At 40.4% G+C, this 21,384-nt stretch overlaps 1 protein-coding gene across 1 annotated transcript in view; it reads right to left on the bottom strand.

The window, feature by feature from the left end:
* Positions 1-21,384, bottom strand: part of LOC120046575 (glutamate receptor ionotropic, delta-1-like) — a 419,872-nt gene that overhangs the window by 11,326 nt on the left and 387,162 nt on the right. Inside the window, exons 12-15 of the mRNA XM_038991931.1 lie at positions 18,804-18,942; positions 9,993-10,188; positions 7,319-7,485; positions 4,257-4,497 (exon numbers count right to left, since the gene is read on the bottom strand). Coding sequence (XP_038847859.1) covers positions 4,257-4,497; positions 7,319-7,485; positions 9,993-10,188; positions 18,804-18,942 — 743 coding nt within the window. The remainder of the gene's footprint in view (positions 1-4,256; positions 4,498-7,318; positions 7,486-9,992; positions 10,189-18,803; positions 18,943-21,384) is intronic.

Here is a 21,384-nt window from a genome sequence, read left to right as displayed (position 1 = left end):
CTACCAGCACTTACATAGCCTTTGACGGAAAAAGGATCTGTCAAAAAAGGAAAGAGGGTCACATTTCCAAGAGCATAACATAATTTCTGTTGACGAGTGGGAAGCCTCCTGCCTAAAAACAGTAAAGCATACACACGCTAAACATGTTTAACCAAAGTTTTGTTGAAGAATGTGCTGTATCTTTCTACAGTCTCATAATGATGCCAAATAACATGAATGTATAGTTTGATTGTTTTGATCCATTGTTTGTGGCCAGATTGGCTAATGAGAAGCTTACCAATGCATCTCTTTCATGTGGCTGACTAAGATGGCAATCTTCTCTCTCCTGGCTCTGTGGTCCAATGTTTTGGGTGTCTGGTACTCTTCTAATATGTCTTACCCATCAGGTCTGCTAGTCAATGCATCTCGGACCATCTATTAAGACAAGAGAAACGTTGAACCATTTAGGGTTGTTTTATGCTGTCGTAATCTCCCTGAAGACCAAACACAGAAATGGGATTATCAACATCCAATATCAGTAATGGCTAAATCTCCTGAGGATGTTTTGACCTTTTAGACGGCCTTTCTGGAGATCTCAGGTCTAAATCACTTGACGACAGGGATAAAGTGTCTATGCACGAACTAGATGTCAAGACAGCCGGCAGGAAAAAGTCTGAGCACAAACAATGGATCAAAGCAATCAATCTATACATTCATGTTACTTGAAATCATTATGTGAGACTGTAGAAAGATACCTTAATCAAGATATTTGATTGTGAGGCACAGGTATGAACTGGCCTCAATCAGGTCCAGCAGGACATCCTCCTCCACCTCCATTTGTGAATCATCAATAATGTGTATTTGTGCTGCAGAGGGCAGTCCAAACCTATTTTGGACTACAAAAAAGAGAGACTAATCAGAATACAGGGAGATAAGCCACCTAGGGGGCAACATAATGGGTCTGAACCAAATCAAGCCCAAGTGTTCAATTAAGAAAATACATCAGACAGTTCATATATTCACCTTGATTAATGAAATCTCCATAAGAGAAACCAGGCTGCAACTTCATGAACTTCTTGCATTTTTTGTATTGGACCTTCACCAACATGTTACTCTGCACTCCTGCAAAATGCAAATACACACAATGTCATATTTAAGTTAAATTTGGTTGCAAACATTTTATGGTAAAGCTTTACATATAGAAACAATCACACAAAATTCCCCCTTATACCGTCTCCCCTTTATCTTCCCTGCAGTGGATCAACCATTTGTTCCAAATGCCACTTTAATGATGTAACAGGTTTCTACCTGCCTGCGGATCTGGGGCTTGGCAAGGCAATATTCCAGTGAAATCAACCAACCAAACTAACTAGCTATCTAACTAGCTACAAACAGTTACCACCACCGCTCAAATCTATTAGAAAGATAAACTGGCCAATACATTTCAAGCCGTATTGGCTTGAACACAATGTCTGATCTGTGATTAACAACAAGCACACACCATAGACATGTTAATCTAAATGGCAGAGGAAAACCTTACCACGTCTGGCCATATGCGCTAGCTAGCTAACGTTAGCGCTAAATTACAGTTGAGGTCAGTGTTGTAGCTAGCTATATAGCTAGCTAGCTATCTAACAATTTGTTGCCAGACAAACATTCTTAGTTATATGCGTTTTGAAGAACAAATTAGTAGATATTAGCCAGTTTGTAACCTTCACTTCCTGGCTAGCTACATGCTGCACCAAACAAGGCTCAAATTGATCACACTCGGTCACAACCAAATTAACACCATGCACGTGGTGCACCGCTAATGTTAGTTGGCCTTGTGAACTCAACACGCACATGGTTGAAATCACCTAACGGTACAGCCTAACTCTGATCCTTTTGGATTTTGATAAATGTTCTCAAATCTAATTGTTTGCTAATTTTAGTTTGCTAATTTGAAGTTGAGATAAAGTTCCCGCTAAAATTTAGCGAGATAGCTAATTAATATAGCGCTAACATTAACTAACCACATTAGCTAGCTAGCAACCGTCTAAATCTAAAGTTCGCTGATGTAGCTATTATCTATAAACAAAGATCTCAACCATTCACTTAGCCGATATAACAAGTTTGGCCACCAGCTAACTTGTTAAAAAATATTGTAAAACATGAACATATTACTTACCTTACACTACTGCACAATTCCAGCTTCCCTTGCACCATCGGCAATTAGATGAAAAGGAAGTTTCAAGTTAAAATTGGAAGCTCAATCAACAACGCTCACTGCCACCACCCAACCTCTGTACAGTAACTCTCACCTGGGAGTTATATTAGCACAGAGGGTGTAAAAACAACGCTTAAATCAACACCTCTTAACACAACTAATGTAACACCAAGAAAATGAACACTTGTTAACACTGGCCAATTTGCTGTGTAGAATGCCTTTCTTTAAATAAATGTTTCTATGGACAACAGATGCTGTACCTGCAGCAGACTACTGCATGAAAAGAATCACATCCTTATAGACTGACTGGTTCAGATGGGTATACAATGTCAATGCATCACACTTTATGAGACAAGATAGACACAATGTAGGAGACAAAGACCTAAAATCATTTAAAGAAATCATTTTTTGAAAGTCTCTATATTTTTTGTCGTTCACTACTCCAAAAGTTGCAATTTGGAGTTGAGGAGCAGTCAAAAGTGCCAAAATAAATGTTATGGATAATAGGATTGCGCAGAGAAATCTAGTGCACCGGAAAACAGCCAAAAGTATGGCCTCCTAGCTACTTCTCCTTCCTCTCATTGTTACCAAACATTTCCCATGCATCCATTCTGTTTAAATCATAACACAAAGACGCCAAACAGAAGAGACCATGGAGTAAGACGACCAGTGAAGCGATACATTTCTACTCCTAAAATCGCCCATGCCCCCCCCCCCCCCCCCCGAACCCCATACAGTACCCCGTATATCTCAGGTCTCTCCTGACCTGTGTCAATAGTCTCTGCCTCCTCCCAGTCTCCCTCTCTGTCTGTCCACATGTCACGCCTGCTTTCCGGTGAAGTACTTGTAATGTCATTATATGTCAATGGACCAGAAACCCTTTCCAGACTGTTGACCTTAGTGACCTGCATAGGATCACAGACAATCATACAGTACGTAAATAACCAGCATGGCTGTGTATCTGGACATTGACATATAATTGCAAAAACACGTATAGGGCATATTTGGACTGGGTACAATTTACTGGAAATTGTTGTCATATTGTCTACATACGCTGTAGCTGTCATAAGTGGTCTTGGTAGCTCAGTTGGTAGAGCATGGCGCTTGTTAACGCCAGGGTAGTGGTTCGATTCCCAGGATCACCCACACATGAAATGGATGCACGCTTGACTAAGTCGCATTGGATAAAAGTGTCTGTTAAATTACATATAGTATATAGTGAAATAACACCTGTCATTGAAGAACATGATAGGTTAGGACATCCAAAGATGCATTTATGATGGAGTATTACACTAAAGGACATTAAATGGGTCATGTTTAATAAATCACTCAATAATCTAATGCTCCATTAATCATATATAGCCATCATGACAACAGTTTTACATTAAGTCTATTATTTTCTGTGGGTCTTACTGCTTTATTGTATTGTCCAGTCAAACAGACAGCGTCTTGTTTGCTCACACTTTAGTTTAGGGATCCATGTCAAGCCTTTTATGTCTGCACACCACCAGGGGCTGCCCAGTCTCTTGCAGGATGAAGTTGTGTTTAAGCTGTGTTTAAGCTGTTTGGAAGCAGTAATACATGGATGGATGAGCTAAAGAGAGCGTTTGCATTGACTGAGGTAGCAAATATCTACCCAGAAGTGCAACGTTGTTGAATTAATGAACCAACATAAATGTTGTCATTATTCATATTTTTGTAGCAATCATTATTGCTATCCATGATAATGACTCACTTTTAAGCAGAAACAAGCAATTAATTGCATGTTTAAGTATCTTAATAATCCTTCAAAGGCTCTTTTGAAATACAAAAAACCCAACCCAACTTCTCTCCCACTCAAAAACAAAACGAAATGATCACATCAATTTCGACTATCAGGGCACACCTATAACTGGGTGTACTGCAGCTCTACTAAATCAGGGCTGGCGTCTGCGCCTGGATCCATAAAGTAGAGTGTGGCAGTGGCATCTCTGGGCAGGACCGGGGGGCCCGGGGGTCTGGGTCTTGGCCGGGGCCTAGGGAGGGGCCGCGGTGGGACCAGGCCCTGGATCGGGGCTGCGTTCTCGGTCACCTCTTTGGGCTGCTCACGCCGGCAGCGGTTGCTGCTCCACCAGGTCTCCAGGGCGGCCACCAGGCAGGCCAGCAGCAGCCCTGCTGCCAGGATGCAGAAGACCCCAGCGAAGCTTTGGAGCCTCAGGGATCTGCCCTCTGGCTGGGCCTCCGAGTGGCTGTCCAGGTCACAGCGACCCTTCCTGGGCCACCACTTCTGCTTCAGGATGTCCAGGTCCCCTTTCTCCTGCAGCTCCAGGATCCTTACAAACACAGATAGAGGAATTTTATAGTTCTGGGGCTTCACTGAAAGCACTGGGGTGGGTACTGTGCTAGAGTGAATTCCCATTCAAACATTAGTGATAGGATTACATTAAATGGAGTGAATTAAATTGGACTCAGTTGTGAAAATGTCAGATTTCTGGTAGAGGGGATGTTCAATTAATGTTTTTAATGTGAAATATTACAATGTAAAGATGTTATTGTGTCATAAAACCAGGTGGAGTTAGTTATATGGTACTGGCTTAAAGTTAAATCAAACTGGCCATAAGAGAAGATGAATAACAGTCCTTTAAACTAAGACTGTGGGCAGGAAAATGTTGATTCTTTCAAATGAATTGGTTTTGAAGTGAGTTAAACAAGCACTGCCATCCTGATGATGAAAGGCTAAACAGAGCCCATTAGTAATCTTACAGTATGGATGAGAATGGATATCGGAGAATGATGGCTGAAGTGGCTGAAAAGTGAACAAAGGTAGTGATTCTCTCCCAACCGAGAGGATGGCTATGCACAGGGTCATTATTTAACCCCCTTTACAACCACACATCCCACACACATAGAGCAACATAAGATACTGAATTGTATATTCACACTTATGCGTAATCCCCATTAAAGTTTTCCCCATTTGGTATCTGTGTCATTCCACGAATAGAATGCCTTTGGATAGTGTAATTTTGTAAACAAATTATATTTATTTAACCAAATTTTAACATTCTGTCATGAAGAGCACGCTCAACAACATAACAAACATGTTTCCCCATCTCCAGAGGTAAACAAAAACAAATAAAATAGACTATAAAAGGTGACAATTAAAGTGACAGGGTTGACCATAACAGGTTTGACGATTTCATCTTAAATCAGCTATAACTCCACTTATGACAGGGGGGAATGGAAGCTTGTTGTGAGCAACAGGAAGGGGCAATTGACCGTTCACTAAGCCCCGCCTCCCTCGGTTACTGTTGGTTACTGTTACAACCTCGGACGACATTTTCATGGGAAGCCCAATACATAGTATAACATTACTGTAATATCTAAATTCTTATAAGGTTTTAGGATGATTGTGCGAATGGTCGCATTTTTCTCTCACGTGGCTAATCCTCAACAGTGTGCCACTAGGCAAAATGTGCTTAGATTGAAACAAAATGTATGAGACAGGTATGATACAGTTAACACCATCTGTCTTAAAATTCACTCACTATACATCATTCATAACAACACTGTTCTTTGAAAGAACACTGTACATAACTCAAGATCTAAATGCATATTCCCATGAAACTGATTGAGATGAAATGGTTGGCATGTAGATGCTGCATGGATGTGTCACTGGAAAAACTTGAAAAATATCATTCACCTTTGACTGTGAGAAGGGGGCAGGGTGACCTCAAAAAGTTGTGCCTAAAGCAGGGCCGGACTAGCAAATTTCAGGCCAAGGGGCACCAACCTCCAGGGAATTTCAACACATTTTGGCATGGGGTAGGAAGAAATATATGCAGTTTTATAATGCAATTCTACACATTTTGTCATGAGGCTGAGAGAAAATGTGCTGTTTTATAGCACATCGCATGCTATTCTTCACATTTTTACCACGAGGATCAGAGAAGTTTGCAGTTTTAAAGCAAACTTCCTGCTATTCTCCACATTTTGCCATTGTTTATGACGTGTTCAAATCTGGGAAGCCCCCAGAGGTTTTTTATTTGGGTTCCCTGTGTGCCCGTTCAGTAATCCGGCCCTGGCGTAAAGCAGAGGTATTTTTTGCTCTGGGGAAGAGGGTTCCAGGGGGGTGGGACAAGGTTGGGACAGGGAGGAACGTAACGGGTGGTTACCTTTGATACCGTGTGAGAGGGAGAGGGAGGTGCTTCTCTAACAGGTGGGGGAGGGAGTGACACAGGAAGCGGTGAGGGAGAGACGCAACCAACCAAGCCGACTCGCGTTATATTAGACTAATAGCTGCCATAGCTAGGTTATTCATTATCAAATACGGTCACGTAGTACCTGTCTTGACTGCATCAAACCAGGAGAAGCTAGATAAGCTAATTAATATTAGCTAACTGGGCTAATTGAGGCTGCAGTGCATGCGCTTTCTCATTATACAGTTACAAATAACTCCATTCAGAAAATTAAGTAGCTGCCTACCTGTTGGCTCTTGGTCCTTGTAGCCTATCCTTCTCCTTTATCTTTTAAATTCTGTTGATTAGATATATCCTAACCTAGCCAAACACGGAGGCTCTATGACTGTAGCCTATCACCGCTGTGATGACTTATGATTGGCCGCCAACAATAACAACAAGCTACACGCACCACGCTCCACACTTGGGAAAAGTAGCAGCAGCAGCATAAATGATAAAATGTCTCTCTCTACTGCAGCAGTCGTGTTCGGATCTGTACGGGCCCTTCCGGACATGTCAGTTAAAAGTACACATACCCGTGACAATCACATCTGATCCGACCCAGACCTGTAACATTATTTAGAATTACGGATCAGGTCTTGGGTATTCGGGTACAGGTGGATCTGTGAAGACCTCTAGTCCCAAGGACCTCAACTCGCGTATAAAACAAGGTGGCATAGTACGGCTAAATTAATAGCTATTTATATGTTAAATCCACAAAGTTACAAAAACACACTATTGGAATGTGTTTGTTAGAGCATAGATGTATGGAATCAAACGAACATTTTGTGTTTTATCGAAGACTACACACAATGTTACAAGGAAAAAGGCACTATTCGTGGAACCACCCATCTACAGTACAGAAACATAAATACAGTAGGTGGCCGTTGGGATAAGTTGGCTGGAAAAGGGAACTTACTTCTGGGAGAAGAGGTCTCTGTAGGGGCTGCCATGTTGCAGGGCCAGGCCGTAGCCCTTACTACTCATACTGTTGCCTGTCACCGTCAGGGTGCAGTCATCATCTGTCAGAGCAGCATACTCCACCACAGCCATGTCCCACAGGAAGGCAAAGGAATCTCTCTTGGCCTGGGGAAGAATATAAAAAGGGGTTACATTGAGGGGATAGTGGAACGAATAGGCAAAACAGACGTACAGTTGAAGTCGGAAGTTTAGATACACCTTAGCCAAATACATTTAAACTCAGTTTTTCACAATTCCTGACATTTAATCCTAGTAAAAATGCCCTGTCTTAGGTCAGTTAGGATCAACACTTTGTTTTAAGAATGTGAAATGTTAGAATAATAGTAGAGATAATGATTTATTTCATATTTAATTTATTTCATCACATTCCCAGTGGGTTAGAAGTTTACATACACGGAATTAGTATTTAGTAGTATTGCCTTTAAATTGTTTAACTTGGGTCAAACGTTTTGGGAAGCCTTACACAAGCTTCCCACAATAAGTTGGGGGAATTTTGGCCCATTCCTCCTGACAGAGCTGATTTAACCGAGTCAGGTTTGTAGGCCTCCTTGCTCGCACACACTTTTTCAGTTCTGCCCACAAATCATCGAATGGATTGATGTCAGGGCTTTGTGATGACCACTCCAATACCTTGACTTTGTTGTCCTGAAGCTTTTTTGCCACAACTTTGGAAGTATGCTTGGGGTCATTGTCCATTTGGAAGACCCATTTGCGAACAAGCTATAACTTCCTGACTGATGTCTTGAGATGTTGCTTCAATATATCCACATAATCTTCCTTCCTCATGACGCCATCTATTTTTTGAAGTGCACCAGCCACACCTGCAGCAAAGCACCCCCACAACATGATGCTGCCACCCCGTGCTTCACGGTTGGGATGGTGTTCTTCGGCTTGCAAGCCTCCCCTCTTTTCCTCCAAACATAACAATGGTAATTATGGCCAAACAGTTCTATTGTTTCATCAGACAAGAGGACATTTCTCCAACAAGTACGATCTTTGTCCCCATGTGCAGTTGCAAACCGAAGTCTTGCTTTTTTATGTCGGTTTCAGAGCAGTGGCTTCTTCCTTGCTGAGCGGACTTTCAGGTTATGTCATTACCGGACTCGTTTTACTGTGGATATATATACTTTTGTACCTGTTTCCTCCAGCATCTCCACAAGGTCCTTTGCTGTTGTTCTGGGATTGATTTGCACTTTTCGCACCAAAGTACGTTCAGCTCTAGGAGACAGAACGCGTCTCCTTCCTGAGCGGTATGACGGCTGCGTGGTCCCATGGTGTTTATACTTGCGTACTATTGTTTGTGCAGATGAACGTGGTACCTTCAGGCATTTGGAAATTGCTCCCAAGGATGAACCAGACTTGTGGAGGTCTACAATTATTTTTCTGAGGTCTTGGCTGATTTCGTTTGATTTCCCCATGATGTCAAGCAAAGAGGCACTGAGTTTGAAGGTAGGCCTTGAATTACATCTACAGGTACATCTCCAATTGACTCAAATTATGTCAATTAGCCTATCAGAAGCTTCTAAAGCCATGACATAATTTTATGGAATTTTCCAAGCTGTTTAACCTCTTGACGCTAGGGGTCAGATTTTTTTTTTTTTTAAAGGCACAGTCAACTTAGTGTATGTAAACTTCTGACCCACTGGAATTGTGATACAGTGAATTATAAGTGAAATAATCTGTCTATAAACAATTGTTGGAAAAATTACTTTTGTCATGTACAAAGTAGATGTCCTAACTGACTTGCCAAAACTATAGTTTGATAACAAGACATTTGTGGAGTGGTTGAAAAACGAGTTTTAATGACTCCAACCTAAGTGTATGTAAACTTCCGACTTCAACTGTATTGACTCAGAGGTGTGAATACTTATATATTTCTGTATTTCATGTTCAATAAATGTGCAAACATTTCTAAAAACATGTTTTATTCTTTTAACTATGAATTATTTTGTGTAGATGGCTGAGAAAAAAGTAGATTTAATCCATTTTGAATTCAGACTAACACAACATGAATAAGTCAAAGGGGATGAACACTTCCTGAAGGCATTGTAACTAACATTGTTGTTCATCCAACATGTTTTCATTTTAAGTACAGAAACACAAAGCAATTTACCATTACACCAAGTATCTGCAGAACACTACAGAGATTGCCTGAACTAATTGCAATTAGTGGTTCAAAGATTCCTGGGAGTCAATGACAAGTGTGTGTGACTGGACTCTGTTATAACTAATTTGTTAAATTACTGGAACATTTCTCAGGCTGTTGTGTGTGTGTGTGTCTTAGGCTGTGAGATATTCACTTCAGCGTAACCATTAACTTCTAATCAGGGAAAAATAAATAAAAAATACATTATTCAATAATAGATTAACAATTCCATTTTCACCCACGCCTCCTCATGAGTAGAGCCAAGTAATTGTCTCTCTACGGACCTCATAGTATGCCCAGCATAGATCTGTTTTTGTGTGTGTGCTGAAAGGTACTTTACCTTGTATAGCTGTATTGATTCAGAATTAAACATCCTCATTTATTCTCACTCATTTAGAAAAACTTTCCTAAGTGGCTACAGTTTTCTGAAATCAATTAGTTTAGACCCGGCTGTCCCTGAGCTCACCTTGCGGATGCCTTCAGAGGGGCTGGAGACTGAATGTTCGTGTCCGTTGTTCTTGTTGATGGTTCTCCAGAGCTCAGCGAAGGTGCTGTCCTGCTCCAGAGCGTTGGTGCCTTTGGCTCTGAAGTACTCATACACGGCTGAGTCTCTCACTGTTCCGTAGGCTAGGTCCATCTGTTTGGACAAGTCCTGGAAGGTCCTGTCGAGGCGAACAAAGGGTATGGGTCACATGGAGAATAAGTAGTCATGTGCTTTTGGAGGTCGCCCTATGCGACCAGAATGATGCATTTGTCAATATTTTATTTTCAAGCATACACAGTACACTGGATTCCCACTACTAGTTCCCTTCACAAATGCATACAAGAAGCAACACTGATCTAATGTGTTTATTCAGGTATTCAAATGTTTTATATTCAGTATAACTTGGAGTACCTCTACATAAATAATAGTAGATCATTGCAATTGAACCACAGTCAAATCTGGCCTTAGCACTTGAAGTTGTGCCTAAGTATCTTTTCAAATCCTCTAACTTACAGGAAAGGAACTAATGAACAAAACAATGCAGAGGTGTTAAGTGCCAAATGTTGATGTCTTATCATAGGAAAATAAGACTAGAATACAGATGCAGCCAACAAAAAACAATGACAGAAAGGCCACAGTCGGATAACAAAGTAAGCACTCTATCATGTAGGAACTGTTCCTATGCGTGCAATCAGTGAAAGCATTACCATGTCTATCTCTCAATACTACAAGGATGACGCAAGTGAATATGTCATTGTTAAAGTCATTACTTAATTATTGAGTTTATATACCAATTCTGGGGTCTATTCGACTAATGGTTTATGTTAATATTTTCAGCGTTATTTTCACGATGGTTCACATTGATTGTCTGCATAATTTAAATATAACATTCATTTGCATGAGACAAAGTCCACTTGATCAATTTATTTAATTTTTTATTTTACCTTTATTTAACCAGGTAGGTCAGTTGAGAACAAGTTCTCATTTACAACTGTGACCTGGCCAAGATAAAGCAAAGCAGTGCGACAAAAACAACAACACATGGGATAAACAAACGTACAGTCAATAACACAATAGAAAAATCTGTATACAGTGTATGCAAATGAAGCAAGGAGGTAAGGCAATAAATAGGCCATAGTGGCGAAGTAATTGCAATTTAGCAATTAACAATGGAGTGATAGACGTGCAGATGAGGATGTGCAAGTAGAAAAAAGTAGTAGAAAAAAATTGTTATTGCTCTGGTAGCCTAGGGTGCCAATGAAATCTATACTGCCAACAACTAGTCTGGTGCAGCCATCTAAGGTTGCAGCAACTTTATATTCACAGAGCTTCTAAGGACATATAGATCAAGTTTACATAACAAATATCATGGCCCCATGTCCATTAGTTCAGTTCTTATAGCTCTGCTGTGATATCGTGCCATCTAGTGGTGTAGCGTGGCTGACTTTGAATGCAGCAGCTAAACATTCTCAAATTCATTGAGTCTATACACCAAATCTAGAGTCAATCTGAATTATGGTTCATGAGAATAAGATGTAAAAAAATATTCTTAGCATTAGTATATGTGCTAACGTGCATTTATACGTACATTACGGCCATATTTGAATGCAAAAAAAAACTAGTCAAAACCATTCAAATCTGGAGTGAATCGTATGGATGGTTCATGAGGAGAAGATGGTTTTGTGCATTAGCGTTACATATGCAAATAATGAGTTAATAGTTTCCCTGTTTTTTCATAGTACTAAGTTCAGTGAGGTTCATGTTAGGGACATGATAGCGATGACACGTTTCAAGTTGATAGGCAACTGTGGATTGGATTTACATTGGTTTAAATCAGTGGTCACCAACCGGTCAATCGTGATCGACTGGTCGATCTCCAAGGCATTCCTTGTTGATCACCAAACATTTCTGTAAAAAACCCAACGATAAAATCTTGCGTTGTTATTCAGCACTGTCAACATTTTGTTTAACACTTTTATTAGTGTGTTGCCCCTACTGCAGTTGCAACGAATGACTATAGCAAAGTATTCCGATAAGCTTGCGTTATTATTAGCAGCTTGTGTCTTTTTTAATATCAAGGAATATTTCACTTTCTCTGGTCATAGGAGTAACATGAATTGGTGCATGAGGGAGAATTAATGCAGTGCGACTTGAGTTTTGCCATCAGTTGGAAGACGGTCCCCTTTTCTCAGAGACGGCAAGGAGAGGGAAGGGACGGTGAGTCAGGGGAGGGACGGTGAGTCGGGTGAGAGGCAGCCTCACCGCTGCTACCTCCCCTCAGACTGACCATCAGATGCAGGCCATCAGTCCAGAAAAAAATGCTAATTATTATGCTCACTTATGCTCACTCAACAAATGATCTATTACCAGTGTGATCATATACCTACATTTTTAAAATATAATTTCTAAATGGTCTGAGAAGAACAAATTTGACAGGGCAAATCAAGCATAGCCAATATGCAGTGATAATGTATTGTATTTGTATTTATTACGGATGGTCATCTTCATCAGAATGCACTCCCAGGAATCCCAGTTCCACAATAAATGTTTGTTTTGTTCGATAATGTCCATAATATATATCCAAATACCTCCTTTTTGTTCGCGTTTAGCACAGTAATCAAAATTCATGAGGTGCGATCACTAGGTGCAGACGAAAAGTCAAAAAATTCCGTTACAGTCCGTAGAAACATGTCAAACGATGTATAGAATCAATCTTTAGGAGTTTTTAAACATAAATCTTCAATAATGTTCCAACCGGAGAATTCCTTTGTCTGTAGAATTGCAATGGAACGCAAGCTAACTATCATGTGAACGCGCGTGGTCAGCTCATGCCTCTCTGGCAGACCTCTGACTCAATCCCCTCTCATTCGCCCCCACCTCACAGTAGAAGCCTCAAACAAGGTTCTAAAGACTGTTGACATCTAGTGGAAGCCTTAGTGAGTGCAATGTGACACCATAGACACTGTGTATTCGATAGGCAATTCGATAGGCAATGAGTTGAAAAACTACAAACCTCAGATTTCCCACTTCCTGGTTGGATTTTTTCTCAGGTTTTTGCCTGCCATATGAGTTATGTTATACTCACAGACGTCATTCAAACAGTTTTAGAAACTTCAGAGTGTTTTCTATCCAATGCATATATTGGATATATTATATTATGCATATATTAGCAACTGGGCCTGAGTAGCAGGCAGTTTACTCTGGGCACCTTATTTATCCAAGCTACTCAATACTGCCCCCAGCCATAAGAAGTTAAACGTGTTAACCCTCGCAAGGCTGCAGGCCCAGACGGCATCCTCAGAGCATGCGCAGACCAGCTGGCTGGTGTGTTTACGGACATATTCAATCAATCCCTATCCCAGTCTGCTGTTCCCACATGCTTCAAGAGGGCCACCATCGTTCCTGTTCCCAAGAAAGCTAAGGTAACTGAGCTAAATGACTATCGCCCCGTAGTACTCACTTCCGTCACTAGAGACTAGTCAAGGATCATATCACCTCCACCCTACCTGACACCCTAGACTCACTCCTATTTGCTTACCACCCCTATAGGTCCACAGACGAGGCAATTGCAATCACACTGCACACTGCCCTACCCATCATTGTATGCATATTCTAGCTTTTACAGCTGAGTAGCAGGCAGTTTAATTTGGGCACGCTTTTCATCCAAAATTCCCAATGCTGCCCCCTACCCTAGTGAAGTTAAATCATGTTTTTAAAAAATCTGAGCAATAGATCTCTGCTTGAATTTTAACACATAAAGTGTTGTGACCACTGGTTAAAATGGACACGTAAATTGTTATTTATGATTTGTCAATTCAGCCATCTTTTGACTAATCGCTAAGATTTTTTTGTGCATATTAGCATACAGTACCAGTCAAAAGTTTGGACACACCTACTCATTCAAGGGTTTTTCTTTATTTTACTAATTTCTACATTGTAGAATAATAGTGAAGACATCAAAACTATGAAATAACACATATGGAATCATGTAGTAACCATAAAAGTTTAAAAGAAAACAAAATATATTTTAGATTCTTCGAAGTAGCCACCCTTTGCCTTGACAGCTTTGTAGTCTTGGCATTCTCTCAACCAGCTTCATGAGGAATGCTTTTCCAACCGTCTTGAAGGAGTTCCCACATATGCTGAGCACTAGTTGGCTGCTTTTTCTTCACTCTGCAGTCCAACTCATCCCAAACATCTCAATTGGGTTGTGAAGGCCAGGTAAAATGTAACCTTTATTTAACCTAGCAAGTCAGTTTAGAACAAATTCTCATTTACGATGACGGCCTATCCCGGCCAAACCCAGACGACGCTGGGCCAATTGTGCACCGCCCTATGGGACTCCCAATCACAGCCAGATGTGATACAGCCTGGATTCAAACCAGGGACTGTAGTGACACCTCTTGCACCGAGATGCAGTGCCTTAGACCACTGTGCCACTCGGGACTGTACTGTATTTGCTAATATGCATCTACAGGTATAGTGTGGCCATCTTTGTATGCATCAATGTTATTTTCACAAACTCTATAGGGACTATTGTGATGAGAGCAAATGCAACATTTGGAGTGAATCTGACTTTCAGTCCTTGAGAAGAAGATTTTGTATGATTATTTTAAGTATTAACTTTACATTGTAAAAAAAGTGAATTGTTAATAGTTTCCTTTTTTTAAGATATCAATGCCAAACTTAACATGGTTTATAATGGTAATGTATTTGATGACCCCCAAAAGCTTCAAGTTGATACGCCCTTGTTGAGTGGATTTACAAAGGATTTAAATGGACAAGTAAAATCTGATTTATCATTAATTTAGCCATCGCTTAACCAATCCCTTAGCTTTTCTCAAACTAAGTTAAGAGATGTACCTTGGGCCTACATACCAAATTACTGTTAATTGGATTTACAGATATAGGATCTTCATTTGAGCCAGTTTGCTACAGCAGGAAAATAATCCTGCAGTTAAAGGAAATGTGAATTATTATGTGGATTATAATTAATGGACATTTTTTCTAAGGATTTATACATTTTTCACTAGGGAAAATCAAGTATGAGATTTCAAAGTTGAAATTACAAACTGTAGATGCCTTTTTAAAACTCAAATACACTGAGTGTACAGGAGCCAACTTGACACAACTGTGGGAAGCATTGGAGTCAACATGGGCCAGGATCCCTGTGGAATGCTTTCGACACCTTTTAGAGTCCAAGCCAAGTCAAATTGAGGCTGTTGTGAGGACAAAAGGGGGACTCCGTATTAGGAAGGTCTTCCTAATGTACACTTAGTGTATATTATATGATCAAAATAATGGGAAAAACATATAGTTTAATACTAATACAATTGAGAAAAAAATTAAGATCTTTCGATTAACAAGTAATTTCTTAAAAAACTCGAAAAGATAGGGGTAAACATTATTGGCACCTCTAATACCGTTCAATACCTCACCCTGCGAGGATAAGGGCCCTGAGCCTTTTTCTAAAATGTTTTATGAGATTGGAGAAGACATTTGGAGGGATATTAAACCATTCCTTCATAAATAATCTTACCAGATCCTTGATATCATTTGTCTGTACTTGTGGACTTCCCTCTTCAATTTAAAAACCAGACTGAGACATTGCAAAATGTTGATTTTGTGGTCAATTAACCATTTATTTGGGGATTTTGATGGGGGCTTGGGGTTATTATCATGCTGGAAGATCCACTTGAGGCCAAGTTCAGCCTCCTGGCAGAGGCAACCAGGTTTTGTGATAAAATGTCCTGGTACTGGGTAAAGTTCATGATCCCGTTGACCTTAACAAAGAATCCAGCACCATTAGAAGCAAAATAGTCCCATAACATCAAAGATCCACCACCATTTGTTACAGTAGGTATTAGGTTATTTTCTGCATAATTTTCCTCTTTGACGCCAGACCCACCACTGGTGTGCATGGTCAAAGAGCTCTATTTTCATGTCTCAATTGGTTGGAAGAGCATTTGGAAATGTTTTGGCGAAAACATTCCTGACAATGCTGCTATCATGAAGTGACTCAGTACTGTCTATTTTGGTAAGGTTTCTCTAAGGTTTTAATCAAAGGGACATTTTACTGTGCAGGTTTTCCTCAGTGCATTTTCGACTGTATTCCAGACCAGGTCTAATAACTTGCCAATTGTCTATTATATGTTTTGTATGCCACACAAATAAACCCTTGTTACTATGAGGTAATTAGTGAATCGGTGTGAATAGAGGAGTTTCTCACGTCGTTCAGCAGAGAGACATCATCAATCTGAAGCAATACATTTAATCACAGTCCTTTAATCTCACCTCTCCACCCTGAGACATGGTGATTACGCTCTCTGATGTTTAAATAAAGAATGAGAAGTAATTATCACACCAGTTTTCATTACAATTAGTTTATGGAATGATTCAAGCAAGCAAATGTTGGCTGATGGAGCTAACAGCATTTATTGATTAAATCTTTCCTGCCACTTACACACAATAGCACTTTGATTTACACACACGCACATATGAACGCATGCATGTACACACAGAGTCTTGATTTGGCCCCAAGACAATACAGATACATCTTCCGTAGTTTTCTCCTTCCTCTGTATCATTTCCACTATAAACAAATACAGTTGAAGTCGGAAGGTTACATACACCTTAGCCAAAAACATTTAAACTCAGTTTCACAATTCCTGACATTTAATCCTAGTAAAAATTCATTGTCTTAGGTAAGTTAGGATCACCACTTTATTTTAAGAATGTGAAATGTCAGAATAATAGTAGAGAGTATGATTTATTTCAGCTTTTATTTCTTTCATCACATTCCCAGTGGGTCAGAAGTTTACATAAACCATTTAAAGGCAATGTTGAGTTAACTTGGGTCAAACGTTTTGGGTAGCCTTCCACAAGCTTCCCACAAAAAGTTGGGTGAATTTTGGCCAATTCCTCCTGACAGAGCTGGTGTAACCGAGTCAGGTTTGTAGGCCTCCTTGCTCGCACACACCTTTTCAGTTCTGCCCACAAATTGTCTATATGATTGAGGTCAGGGCTTTGTGATGGCCACTCCAATACCTTGACTTTGTTGTCCTTAAGCCATTTTGCCACAACTTTGGAAGTATGCTTGGGGTCATTGTCCATTTGGAAGACCCATTTGCGACCAAGCTTTAACTTCCTGACTGATGTCTTGAGATGTTGCTTCAATATATTCACATAATTTTTATTCCTCATGATGCCATCTATTTTGTGAAGTGCACTAGACCCTCCTGCAGCAAAGCACCCCCACAACATGATGCTGCCACACCCGTGCTTCACGGGTGGGATGGTGTTCTTTGGCTTGCAAGCCTCCCCCTTTTTCCTCCAAACCTAATGATGGTCATTATGACCAAACAGTTCTATTTTTGTTTCATCAGACCAGAGGACATTTCCCCAAAAAGTATGATCTTCGTCCCATGTGCAGTTGCAAACTGTAGTCTGGCTTTTTTAAGTCGGTTTTGGAACACTGGCTTCTTCCTTGCTGAGCGGCCTTTCAGGTTATGTCAATATCGGACTCGTTTTACTGTAGATATTGATACTTTGTACCTGTTTCCTCCAGCATCTTCACAGGGGCGTTTGCTGTTGTTTTGGGATTGATTTGCACGTTTTGCACCAAAGTACGTTCATCTCTAGGAGACAGAACGTGTCTCCTTCCTGAGCGGTATGACGGCTGCGTTGGCCCATGGGGTTTATACTTGCTTACTATTGTTTGTGCAGATGAACGTGGTACCTTCAGGCGTTTGGAAATTGCTCCCAAGGATGAACCAGACTTGTGGAGGTCTACAATTTTTTTCTGAGGTCTTGGCTAATTTCTTTTGATTTCCCCATGATGTCAAGCAAAGAGGCACTGAGTTTGAAGGTAGGCCTTGAATTACATCTACAGGTACACCTCCAATTGACTCAAATGATGTCAATTAGCCTATCAGAAGCTTCTAAAGCCATGACATAATTTTATGGAATTTTCCAAGCTGTTTAAAGGCACAGTCAACTTAGTGTATGTAAACTTCTGACCCACTGGAATTGTGATACAGTGAATGATACGTGAAATAATCTGTCTGTAAACAATTGTTGGAAAAATTACTTGTGTCATACACAAAGTAGATGTCCTAACTGACTTGCCAAAACTATGGTTTGTTAACAAGTGTGGAGTAGTTGAAAAACAGTTTTAATGACTCCAACCTAACTGTACATAAACTTCCGACTTCAACTGTATACAGAGACATAATAATTGTGTCTGAGCAGTAGAAAGATTTTGTCGACAAATATTATATTCTTGTACTAATGGGCACGGTGTTAGGGGGTACAGATGTTTGAACAATAAGCCGTGATATAAAGGATCTAGGTGCTATTTAGCATTCTCCCCAGTGACCACCATGTTCTATTTGGACAGGAGTGTGCTAAATTGGATTTATTAACAAATAACATTTGGACTAAGGAGGGAAAACTTTTTTTAAGGAGTGGGTTAGGAATTACAATTGTCTGTCGTAGTGTGAGTCACACTTGGTCCATATTTATGGGCTTGTATAAGACAGACAACATGTCAACAGCCCGCCCAACTTGAGTTTATTGGTATGTCTAATTTTGCCTAAATGGGTGAGATCTAACCCACAAAGACAAAAAACATCAGGAAATTGGCAGTGCAGGTCAATGCTGGAAAGAGTAAGACAGACCAGTATCCTTGCCAGTTGAAGACACTTACCACCAGAAAATTACCACATCATTCAATGAGTCTTAAAGATAGAAGGATACACTGTACAACAGGGTTGATAATAGTTAATAACGTACCGTACAGCGTTGTCCATGCGGGACACCGTGAGGTAGGCTGCCAGGTTGGCCGTGTAGGAGGAACACACAATGAGGGTGAAAAGCCACCAGCTGCCCATGACGATACGTAGAGCCACAGAACCCAGAATGGAGTCTCCCCCTAGAAAAACAAGATAAGTTAGTATGTACTGTATGAAGTCTTGAACAATATTATGTGGATTTGATTCATTGTTTGTGATATCACAACTTATTGCACCATTACTCTGCCGGTTTTGTTTTAGCCTGTTGATCCTAATGATCTGGTTGATTTTTTATAATGGAATTGTATTTTTCAGGACCTCAAAAAATGATTCTGCTCACTCTCTCCTGTCTCCGTATCATAGCACTTCATCACTTTATCGTACTCTTTCTAACTGTCTCTATGTCAATTTCGGGTCTTAATTTTGGTCTCTCTTTTTAACCCTCTTTCTACCAAATACTTTTCCTCTCATTCCCTCTCTAAATGCTCCTCCACATTCCCATTGTTTGCCCAGGCAGCTGGCTCTCTCTTCCTGTAGCAGAAGTCTAAGCACTCTGTCTCCATACATGGCCTAACTTCACAGAAAGCGGACGAGGAAATGTCAATGTGAATTATCATTTTGAAGAGTAAAGCCACAGAAATGTCATCTGAGAGATTCAGGCTGTGAGAAAAAAACAACATACATTTGTCTCCAAGTGTCACTATCAATGATGTACCCATAGGACTTTTTCAAAAAAGAAAAAGAAGAAAAACGGAGTAATATTGTGTTCATGCGGCACTAATACCAAGGTCAAGAGGTTCTAGATTTGTTTCAGAGAGGTGTTTGTGGAAAAATCTAAATGCCATAGGATTATATAAAAAAAAAAAAAACATATATGTATATATATACTGTATTTTCATTTTTCGTTATTTTTCATATATAAAGAAAAATATATACATATCTATATATACACAGTACCAGTCAAAAGTTTGGACACACCTACTCATTCCAGGGCTTTTATTAATTTGTTCTATTTTCTGCATTGTAGAATAATAGTGAAGACATCAAAACTATGAAATAACACATATGGAATCATGTAGTAATCAAAAAAAGTGTTAAACACATCAAAATAAATGTTATATTCTTCAAAGTAGCCACCCTTTGCCTTGATAACAGCTTTGCAAACTTTTGGCATTCTCTCAATCAGCTTCATGGGGTAGTCACCTGGAATGCATTTAATGAATTGGTATTAGGGTTTCGAAGGGTCGGAAATGTTCCAGTAAATTTCCTGAATTTTCAATGGGAAGTTAAGCCCGGGAATTTGGGGAATTTTCCTTAAATTCATCAACAAAGTTAGCTTATAACAATGAACCTTTTTGTGTGTTACACAAGGAAATCCATGGTATTGTGGGGCGGCAGGTAGCCTAGTGGTTAGAGCGTTGGACTAGTAACCGAAAGGTTGCAAGTTCGAATCCCCGAGCTGACAAGGTAAAAATCTGTCGTTCTGCCCCTGAACAAGGCAGTTAACCCATTGTTCCTAGGCCATCATTGAAAATAAGAATTTGTTCTTAACAGACTTAAATATGGTTAAATATATATATATCCAATTTGTAAGTCGCTCTGGATAAGAGTGTCTGCTAAATGACTTAAATGTATTGTGGCAAATTTTGTTGATGCCCCCCAGCCATAAACAATCCCGAATTCAATGGAATTGCAACTCTCTGCATGCACAGTGCACTCTTCCATCACATGTAGAGCTGATTCTCAAGAGACTGCACACTAATGAGATGCCATTGAGCCCACACTACTACACTGTCTGAGCCAAGGACTGTCACGCTCGTCGTCAGGTGGAAGTGAGGAGGACCAAGGCGCAGCGTAATAACAATACATCTTCCTTTTTAATGAAGATGAAACAAACACTTTTACAAATTAACAAAACTGCCTACTCAATAGGCAGTATATTACAAGACAACACCACTGGATAAAGCACCGTTGTCTGTGGATCAGTGACGTTCAATAAGACTAATATTTTGTTTAACTTGGCCTTTTTTAGAGATACACACGTGACGCTATACAAAACAAATAAGTGCAGACACTGGCAACTTACACATAGGCAATTAACCACAACCTACCTAATGACTATGGCTGCCTAAATATGGCTCCCAATCAGAGACAACGATAGACAGCTGTCTCTAATTGAGAACCAATCTAGGCAACCATAGACTTACATAAACACCTACACTGAACCCATGAACTCTACAAACACCCCCTAGACAATACAAACACCCTAGACGAGACAAAAACACACAAACATCCCCCATGTCACACCCTGACCTAACTAAAATAATAAAGAAAAACAAAGATAACTAAGGCCAGGGCGTGACAGTACCCCCCTCCCCCCCAATGGTGCGGACTCCGGCCGCAAAACCTGACACAGAAGGGGAGGGTCCGGGTGGGCCTTCCTACGGCGGCAGCTCAGGTGCGGGACGTGGACCCCACTCCACCATAGTCAATACCCGCTTAGGTGACCTCCCAGGAACGAGGACCCTTGCAGCGAGTCCCGGACTGAAGACCATCGTAGAGGACGCCACTGGACGGAGGGG

This window comes from Salvelinus namaycush, chromosome 4, assembly GCF_016432855.1.
Source record: "Salvelinus namaycush isolate Seneca chromosome 4, SaNama_1.0, whole genome shotgun sequence".
Classification (NCBI taxonomy): Eukaryota; Metazoa; Chordata; class Actinopteri; order Salmoniformes; family Salmonidae; genus Salvelinus; species Salvelinus namaycush.
This window is presented reverse-complemented; position numbering and strand designations above follow the sequence as displayed.